The 10,246-nt window shown below is 39.2% G+C and overlaps 2 protein-coding genes across 2 annotated transcripts; both read left to right on the top strand.

The window, feature by feature from the left end:
* Positions 1-800: 800 nt before the first annotated feature.
* On the top strand, positions 801-1,638 carry LOC138929574 (uncharacterized). Its single transcript, XM_070288983.1, has 2 exons — positions 801-1,472; positions 1,528-1,638. The coding sequence occupies exons 1-2, from the start codon at positions 807-809 to the stop codon at positions 1,537-1,539; spliced, it is 678 nt and encodes a 225-aa protein (XP_070145084.1). The 5' UTR covers positions 801-806; the 3' UTR covers positions 1,540-1,638.
* Positions 1,639-5,643: 4,005 nt separating this feature from the next.
* Positions 5,644-6,830, top strand: LOC138929573 (uncharacterized). Its single transcript, XM_070288982.1, has 2 exons — positions 5,644-6,576; positions 6,632-6,830. Exons 1-2 carry the CDS (start codon positions 5,698-5,700, stop codon positions 6,641-6,643), a joined length of 891 nt encoding a protein of 296 aa, XP_070145083.1. The 5' UTR covers positions 5,644-5,697; the 3' UTR covers positions 6,644-6,830.
* Positions 6,831-10,246: the final 3,416 nt, after the last annotated feature.

Below are 10,246 nucleotides of genomic sequence, written 5' to 3'. Positions count from 1 at the left end.
GCGTTAATTGAGAGAAGTCGAAAGTGTGTTAATATAATAAAGATCGCATTATACCGGATTCATTTTGGCGTTTACAACATCAGAAGTGGTCATAACTCACTATGCCTGACATGGAATTAAAGCAGTTCTCGGTACTCCAACTTAAAAACTGGTTGGGAGCCCTCGGACGCCCGACTTCCGGCACTAAAGCGGAATTAATAGCGCGTCTGCAAGCTATTTCTCCGGAGACACGTGGCGACCCGCCAGCCAAGACATCGAGCAGCCAGGACGATCAGCCACCAATCAACCAACCGGCAGCAGAACCAGTGAACGGGACAGATGGAGCTGCATCTTTGCTGATACTGCAGGAGCAGCAGGGTGGAGACTTGCAAGAGGTCTCAGGCGACGCGCAGCTAATGGCGTCGCAAGCCTCGGAGAATTGCGAGTTTGAACAACTATCGCTCGTGGATGCCGAAAAAGCCACCCTACAGAAGATTCGTGAGGAAATAGACGCGAGCATGGCCGTATTGCAGAGGATTCACATAGAGATCGACGGCGCAAACAAGAACAAATCCGTTCATGTTCACCAAATCCATGACGTCATCGAAAATGCCATGGAAAATTCTAGAAGTGCTAACATTGGCGCCAACAGCGACGCTGTTAAGTTTAACAGCACCAAAGTGACCATCACCACCGATAACATTGGTCCGGACAATACCAGTGTTGGAAAACAGATCGATGGAAGTGTTGATCAACGCATGAACACAAATGTAAACAAACTACTGGAATCTCCGGCAGCATCGCTTGCTTTAGCAAAAGAAGTTACAATGGAATACAACGGCAGCGTGTGTGCGCGCAATTGGGTCACACAGCTTCAGAACATTGGCAAGGTGTATAATTTAGACGATGGCTGCATGCATATGCTTCTGATTGCCAAACTGAAGGGAAACGCACAACGCTGGCTGCACGCAAACGCCACGCGCATTCTGGAGATGGCCGATCAACTTTGCGAACAACTTATTATGACGTTTGGCGTTAAAATGTCCAAAGGAGAGCTGAGAAGCGCATTCCAAAGACGTCAATGGCTTCCAGAAGAGAAGTTCGCCGCTTATTTCGAGGACAAGGTCATGCTAGCTAACGACATCAACATCGATTTGGAGGAGCTTCTGGAGAACATCATAGAAGGGATTCCAGCACCAGCGCTGCGCAACCAGGCGCGCATACAGTGCTTTTCCGAGCCGATGCAGATTCTGAGAGCCTTCGCGGAAGTCCGTTTACCAGAGCGCAAAACTGGAGGCACTTCGACAAAGCAGCTATCTGGAAGAGTTGCATCCAATAAGGACTTGCGGTGCGCCAACTGCAACTCCAAAGGGCACTTCGCCAAGGAGTGCCTCAAACCGAAGAGGGAGCCCGGTTCCTGCTACGCCTGTGGCACGATGGGACATTTCGTCGGACAGTGTCCGGAACGCAAGAGTGCGAACACAAACAACTATGTAAGACAGATTAAGATTTTTTTTCACAATAGTTTTAAAACCCCATTAATTACAGAATGCCTCATAGACACAGGGAGCCCAATTTCATTTGCGAAAGTAAGCAGTATACCCAAAGAAGTTAATTTAGAGACCGTTTCGGAGAACTATTTCGGGCTGAATAAAAGCCAACTGAAGATATTTGGAAAAATTTTGTGTTACATATTAAAAGAAAGAATAAAATGTTATTTTTATATGTACGTGGTCCCAAACGAGTCTATGAGTCATAATGTAGTTCTTGGAAGAAATTTTATGGAAGCTTGCCAGCTAAAATTAGATCTAGACACTTTGGAAATGGTTACAGTTAACCCCTTATATAGTAAAAAAGATAGACAAGTAATTAGGGATACACTTAGTCATATGGTTAGTGAAACAGTTAGTGAAACAGTTAGTGAAACAGTTAGTGAAACAGTTAGTGAAACAGTTAGTGAAACAGTTAGTGAAACAGTTAGTGAAACAGTTAGTGAAACAGTTAGTGAAACAGTTAATGAAACGTGTAGTGAAGCGATTAGTAAAATAGTTAGTCCTGAAATTAGTGAAATAGTTAATCCTACAGTTATTAATACGGTTATCGAAACAGTTATGCCTTTGAATACAGTTATGCCTAGTTATGAAGAAGCTGTTAAAGAAATCTTTAGTATTGATTATATGAGAGATGAGCAAATGAGTTATATATGCGGCACAAATAACGACCGCGGCTTAAACTGCCGATTAGAAGAGATTATTAAATGCAATTACTTAAGCGTAGAAAAGCCTGCAGAACCTTTCGTCAAATGTGAAATAAAACTGAATTTGGAAACTTCAAAACCATTTAGCTGCGCCCCAAGGCGACTAGCTTATTCGGAAAAAGAGAAATTACAAAAATTATTAGATGAATATTTAAAAGACGGAATTATTCAACCCAGCGAATCCGAATATACTTCACCCATAGTTTTAGTCAAAAAGAAAACAGGAGACATAAGATTATGCATAGACTTTAGAAAACTGAACAAGGTTTTAATTAAAGACAATTATCCTATACCGCTTATCGATGACCTCTTAGACAAATTAGTTAACAAGAAAGTTTTTTCGAAACTTGATTTAAAAAATGGTTATTTTCATGTTCAAAGATTTGTTAACAGAATTTTCGAGGATCTTATTAGAGAGAACAAAGTAATTGTATACATGGACGACATTATGATCGCCAGCAAGGACACTGAGGAACATTTCCAAATCTTAAAGGAAGTGTTTCTCAGGTTAGCTCAAAACAAATTAGAATTAAGAATGGATAAATGCGAATTTCTTCAAACTAATATTAAATATTTAGGATTCATTATAAATGGCGAAGGCATTAGGGCTGACGACAAAGGGATAGAAGCCATACAACATTTTCCAATTCCAGACAAGACACAATCCGTTCAAAGTTTCCTAGGTTTATGTTCATACTTCCGTAGATTTATAAAAGATTTTTCAACATTAGCGAAACCATTATACGATCTTTTGAGAAAAGATGAAAAATTTAAGTTTGGAGAGAAGGAAATGAACTGTTTTTCAACGCTTAAGGAAAAGCTAGTGCAGGCACCGGTTTTAGCTATTTACAATTACAAAGACGAAGTAGAGCTGCACTGTGATGCAAGCGCTCTTGGTTTTGGTGCTGTGTTATGTCAAAAGAAAGAAGACGGGAAATTACACCCCATATTTTATTTTTCGAAGCGCACAACTGTCGCTGAGGCAAAATATCACAGTTTCGAACTGGAGACAATGGCTATTATACACGCACTGCGAAGATTTAGAATATATTTATATGGAAAACGTTTTAAAATTATTACTGACTGCAATTCCCTTACTTTAACCCTGAATAAGATTGAGCTTAATCCGCGAATAGCCAGATGGGCGCTAGAGCTCCAAAACTACGACTATGAGCTCATACATAGAGAAGGAAAAAAGATGCAGCATGTTGATGCTCTTAGTAGATGCACAAATATTCTGATTGTAGAATCGAATACGTTTGAAGATAATTTAGTAATCTGCCAGGCCAAAGATCCAAAAGTTCAAGAAATTAAAAAACGGTTAGAAAAAGACGAACATAAGTTATTTGAAATGAGAAACGGAATTATTTATAGAAAATGCAACGATGGCAGACTATTATTTTATGTTCCTATGGACATGGAAGAGCATGTTCTATATAAATATCACAATGAGATCGGACATGTAGGTAGAGACAAAATGTTGGATAGTATTTTAAAATCTTATTGGTTTCCCAGTGCCAAAGAAAAATGCCTAAGCCATATAGAAAACTGCTTGAAATGTGTGGCGTTCTCACCTAAAACAGGCAAAGAAGGATTTCTGCATTGCATTCCAAAAGGTAGCAAACCATTCGAACTAATACACATCGATCATTATGGTCCAGTCGACTCAGGTAGATCAAAAAAACATATTTTCGTCGTGATCGACGGTTTTACAAAGTTTGTACGACTATATGCCACAAAGACTACTAATACAAGGGAAGTCATCACCGCCTTGACGGACTATTTTAGAGCATATAGCAAGCCTAAATGCATCATCTCAGATAGGGGAAGTTGTTTTACATCCAAAGAGTTCGATGAGTTTGTGTTAGAGTTTGATATAAAGCATATGAAGATTGCGACTGGATCACCTCAGGCTAACGGTCAGGTTGAAAGAGTCAATAGAAGTTTAGGCCCAATGATAGCGAAGCTAATAGAACCAGAGAAAGGTATATATTGGGACACAGTAATAGATAAAGTTGAACACGTGTTAAATAATACGCAACACCGTAGTATCAAGCAAACCCCAAGCAAAGTGCTGTTTGGCTTAGAACAGAGAGGAAAAGTTGTGGATGAGTTAAAAGAAAAACTAGAAGAAATAGATAATACTCCAGAAGAAAGGGACTTGAAGAAAATTAGAGCCGAAGCAGAAAAGAATCAAGGAAAAGCTCAAGCATATAACAAAAAGCATTATGATAAGACAGCAAGAAAGCCATCTGAATACAAGAAAGGAGATTATGTGATGGTGAAAAATTTCGACTGCACAGCAGGTGTCTCTAGAAAGTTAATTCCAAAAAATAAGGGTCCATATGTAATTTCAAAAGTATTAAGAAACGACAGGTTTTTGTTAAAGGACGTAGAAGGTTTTCAGGTATCTCGTAACCCTTACCAAGGTGTCTGGAGCATTCAAAATATTAGGCATTGGATAGGCAAAAAGAAAAAGCACGATTAAGCAATAATAATTATGATAAACCGCAATAATATGTAAATATGTATAAATAGAAGAAACATTTTAATTCATTGTAAATATATGTACAAATAAGTAATATAAACCATGATCAGGGGATCAGCTAGTCAGGACGGCCGAGTTGTGGTAGGCTAGATACACATAAGGCCCACTGTACATTGTATTAGCATAGAGTCAGGATAAAGCCCATTGTATTGAAGAGGCATACAAGATAAAAGCCCCGTTAGAATTAAGTATAACACTGTCATCTCTGTCTATCTCATACATTAGCATTAAGGGATAAATACGTACGTATACCTATCTCGCTTACGCATCGGAAGGTATAAGTAGAGGAAAAGAAGCGACGCCGATTCATTCGGTGGCGTGCGTTAATTGAGAGAAGTCGAAAGTGTGTTAATATAATAAAGATCGCATTATACCGGATTCATTTTGGCGTTTACAACATCAGAAGTGGTCATAACTCACTATGCCTGACATGGAATTAAAGCAGTTCTCGGTACTCCAACTTAAAAACTGGTTGGGAGCCCTCGGACGCCCGACTTCCGGCACTAAAGCGGAATTAATAGCGCGTCTGCAAGCTATTTCTCCGGAGACACGTGGCGACCCGCCAGCCAAGACATCGAGCAGCCAGGACGATCAGCCACCAATCAACCAACCGGCAGCAGAACCAGTGAACGGGACAGATGGAGCTGCATCTTTGCTGATACTGCAGGAGCAGCAGGGTGGAGACTTGCAAGAGGTCTCAGGCGACGCGCAGCTAATGACGTCGCAAGCCTCGGAGAATTGCGAGTTTGAACAACTATCGCTCGTGGATGCCGAAAAAGCCACCCTACAGAAGATTCGTGAGGAAATAGACGCGAGCATGGCCGTATTGCAGAGGATTCACATAGAGATCGACGGCGCAAACAAGAACAAATCCGTTCATGTTCACCAAATCCATGACGTCATCGAAAATGCCATGGAAAATTCTAGAAGTGCTAACATTGGCGCCAACAGCGACGCTGTTAAGTTTAACAGCACCAAAGTGACCATCACCACCGATAACATTGGTCCGGACAATACCAGTGTTGGAAAACAGATCGATGGAAGTGTTGATCAACGCATGAACACAAATGTAAACAAACTACTGGAATCTCCGGCAGCATCGCTTGCTTTAGCAAAAGAAGTTACAATGGAATACAACGGCAGCGTGTGTGCGCGCAATTGGGTCACACAGCTTCAGAACATTGGCAAGGTGTATAATTTAGACGATGGCTGCATGCATATGCTTCTGATTGCCAAACTGAAGGGAAACGCACAACGCTGGCTGCACGCAAACGCCACGCGCATTCTGGAGCCGGCCGATCAACTTTGCGAACAACTTATTATGACGTTTGGCGTTAAAATGTCCAAAGGAGAGCTGAGAAGCGCATTCCAAAGACGTCAATGGCTTCCAGAAGAGAAGTTCGCCGCTTATTTCGAGGACAAGGTCATGCTAGCTAACGACATCAACATCGATTTGGAGGAGCTTCTGGAGAACATCATAGAAGGGATTCCAGCACCAGCGCTGCGCAACCAGGCGCGCATACAGTGCTTTTCCGAGCCGATGCAGATTCTGAGAGCCTTCGCGGAAGTCCGTTTACCAGAGCGCAAAACTGGAGGCACTTCGACAAAGCAGCTATCTGGAAGAGTTGCATCCAATAAGGACTTGCGGTGCGCCAACTGCAACTCCAAAGGGCACTTCGCCAAGGAGTGCCTCAAACCGAAGAGGGAGCCCGGTTCCTGCTACGCCTGTGGCACGATGGGACATTTCGTCGGACAGTGTCCGGAACGCAAGAGTGCGAACACAAACAACTATGTAAGACAGATTAAGATTTTTTTTCACAATAGTTTTAAAACCCCATTAATTACAGAATGCCTCATAGACACAGGGAGCCCAATTTCATTTGCGAAAGTAAGCAGTATACCCAAAGAAGTTAATTTAGAGACCGTTTCGGAGAACTATTTCGGGCTGAATAAAAGCCAACTGAAGATATTTGGAAAAATTTTGTGTTACATATTAAAAGAAAGAATAAAATGTTATTTTTATATGTACGTGGTCCCAAACGAGTCTATGAGTCATAATGTAGTTCTTGGAAGAAATTTTATGGAAGCTTGCCAGCTAAAATTAGATCTAGACACTTTGGAAATGGTTACAGTTAACCCCTTATATAGTAAAAAAGATAGACAAGTAATTAGGGATACACTTAGTCATATGGTTAGTGAAACAGTTAGTGAAACAGTTAGTGAAACAGTTAGTGAAACAGTTAGTGAAACAGTTAGTGAAACAGTTAGTGAAACAGTTAGTGAAACAGTTAGTGAAACAGTTAGTGAAACAGTTAGTGAAACAGTTAGTGAAACAGTTAGTGAAACAGTTAATGAAACGTGTAGTGAAGCGATTAGTAAAATAGTTAGTCCTGAAATTAGTGAAATAGTTAATCCTACAGTTATTAATACGGTTATCGAAACAGTTATGCCTTTGAATACAGTTATGCCTAGTTATGAAGAAGCTGTTAAAGAAATCTTTAGTATTGATTATATGAGAGATGAGCAAATGAGTTATATATGCGGCACAAATAACGACCGCGGCTTAAACTGCCGATTAGAAGAGATTATTAAATGCAATTACTTAAGCGTAGAAAAGCCTGCAGAACCTTTCGTCAAATGTGAAATAAAACTGAATTTGGAAACTTCAAAACCATTTAGCTGCGCCCCAAGGCGACTAGCTTATTCGGAAAAAGAGAAATTACAAAAATTATTAGATGAATATTTAAAAGACGGAATTATTCAACCCAGCGAATCCGAATATACTTCACCCATAGTTTTAGTCAAAAAGAAAACAGGAGACATAAGATTATGCATAGACTTTAGAAAACTGAACAAGGTTTTAATTAAAGACAATTATCCTATACCGCTTATCGATGACCTCTTAGACAAATTAGTTAACAAGAAAGTTTTTTCGAAACTTGATTTAAAAAATGGTTATTTTCATGTGTTTGTAAATAAGGAATCGGTCAAATACACCTCATTTGTTACGCCTTTAGGACAATTCGAATTTCTTAGGATGCCAATGGGCCTGAAAACTGCATCGGCAGTGTTTCAAAGATTTGTTAACAGAATTTTCGAGGATCTTATTAGAGAGAACAAAGTAATTGTATACATGGACGACATTATGATCGCCAGCAAGGACACTGAGGAACATTTCCAAATCTTAAAGGAAGTGTTTCTCAGGTTAGCTCAAAACAAATTAGAATTAAGAATGGATAAATGCGAATTTCTTCAAACTAATATTAAATATTTAGGATTCATTATAAATGGCGAAGGCATTAGGGCTGACGACAAAGGGATAGAAGCCATACAACATTTTCCAATTCCAGACAAGACACAATCCATTCAAAGTTTCCTAGGTTTATGTTCATACTTCCGTAGATTTATAAAAGATTTTTCAACATTAGCGAAACCATTATACGATCTTTTGAGAAAAGATGAAAAATTTAAGTTTGGAGAGAAGGAAATGAACTGTTTTTCAACGCTTAAGGAAAAGCTAGTGCAGGCACCGGTTTTAGCTATTTACAATTACAAAGACGAAGTAGAGCTGCACTGTGATGCAAGCGCTCTTTGTTTTGGTGCTGTGTTATGTCAAAAGAAAGAAGACGGGAAATTACACCCCATATTTTATTTTTCGAAGCGCACAACTGTCGCTGAGGCAAAATATCACAGTTTCGAACTGGAGACAATGGCTATTATACACGCACTGCGAAGATTTAGAATATATTTATATGGAAAACGTTTTAAAATTATTACTGACTGCAATTCCCTTACTTTAACCCTGAATAAGATTGAGCTTAATCCGCGAATAGCCAGATGGGCGCTAGAGCTCCAAAACTACGGCTATGAGCTCATACATAGAGAAGGAAAAAAGATGCAGCATGTTGATGCTCTTAGTAGATGCACAAATATTCTGATTGTAGAATCGAATACGTTTGAAGATAATTTAGTAATCTGCCAGGCCAAAGATCCAAAAGTTCAAGAAATTAAAAAACGGTTAGAAAAAGACGAACATAAGTTATTTGAAATGAGAAACGGAATTATTTATAGAAAATGCAACGATGGCAGACTATTATTTTATGTTCCTATGGACATGGAAGAGCATGTTCTATATAAATATCACAATGAGATCGGACATGTAGGTAGAGACAAAATGTTGGATAGTATTTTAAAATCTTATTGGTTTCCCAGTGCCAAAGAAAAATGCCTAAGCCATATAGAAAACTGCTTGAAATGTGTGGCGTTCTCACCTAAAACAGGCAAAGAAGGATTTCTGCATTGCATTCCAAAAGGTAGCAAACCATTCGAACTAATACACATCGATCATTATGGTCCAGTCGACTCAGGTAGATCAAAAAAACATATTTTCGTCGTGATCGACGGTTTTACAAAGTTTGTACGACTATATGCCACAAAGACTACTAATACAAGGGAAGTCATCACCGCCTTGACGGACTATTTTAGAGCATATAGCAAGCCTAAATGCATCATCTCAGATAGGGGAAGTTGTTTTACATCCAAAGAGTTCGATGAGTTTGTGTTAGAGTTTGATATAAAGCATATGAAGATTGCGACTGGATCACCTCAGGCTAACGGGCAGGTTGAAAGAGTCAATAGAAGTTTAGGCCCAATGATAGCGAAGCTAATAGAACCAGAGAAAGGTATATATTGGGACACAGTAATAGATAAAGTTGAACACGTGTTAAATAATACGCAACACCGTAGTATCAAGCAAACCCCAAGCAAAGTGCTGTTTGGCTTAGAACAGAGAGGAAAAGTTGTGGATGAGTTAAAAGAAAAACTAGAAGAAATAGATAATACTCCAGAAGAAAGGGACTTGAAGAAAATTAGAGCCGAAGCAGAAAAGAATCAAGGAAAAGCTCAAGCATATAACAAAAAGCATTATGATAAGACAGCAAGAAAGCCATCTGAATACAAGAAAGGAGATTATGTGATGGTGAAAAATTTCGACTGCACAGCAGGTGTCTCTAGAAAGTTAATTCCAAAAAATAAGGGTCCATATGTAATTTCAAAAGTATTAAGAAACGACAGGTTTTTGTTAAAGGACGTAGAAGGTTTTCAGGTATCTCGTAACCCTTACCAAGGTGTCTGGAGCATTCAAAATATTAGGCATTGGATAGGCAAAAAGAAAAAGCACGATTAAGCAATAATAATTATGATAAACCGCAATAATATGTAAATATGTATAAATAGAAGAAACATTTTAATTCATTGTAAATATATGTACAAATAAGTAATATAAACCATGATCAGGGGATCAGCTAGTCAGGACGGCCGAGTTGTGGTAGGCTAGATACACATAAGGCCCACTGTACATTATATTAGCATAGAGTCAGGATAAAGCCCATTGTATTGAAGAGGCATACAAGATAAAAGCCCCGTTAGAATTAAGTATAACACTGTCATCTCTGTCTATCTCA

This window comes from Drosophila kikkawai, unplaced genomic scaffold (genome assembly GCF_030179895.1).
Source record: "Drosophila kikkawai strain 14028-0561.14 unplaced genomic scaffold, DkikHiC1v2 scaffold_41, whole genome shotgun sequence".
Classification (NCBI taxonomy): domain Eukaryota; kingdom Metazoa; phylum Arthropoda; class Insecta; order Diptera; family Drosophilidae; genus Drosophila; species Drosophila kikkawai.
The sequence above is the reverse complement of the archived record's forward strand: the minus strand, read 5'-3'. Positions and strand labels throughout refer to the sequence as shown.

What these genes read in the sequence shown, in the direction of transcription:
- LOC138929574 (XM_070288983.1), top strand. Translation starts at nt 807, where the DNA reads ATGGAATACAACGGCAGCGTGTGTGCGCGCAATTGGGTCACACAGCTT.
- LOC138929573 (XM_070288982.1), top strand. Translation starts at nt 5,698, where the DNA reads ATGGAAAATTCTAGAAGTGCTAACATTGGCGCCAACAGCGACGCTGTT.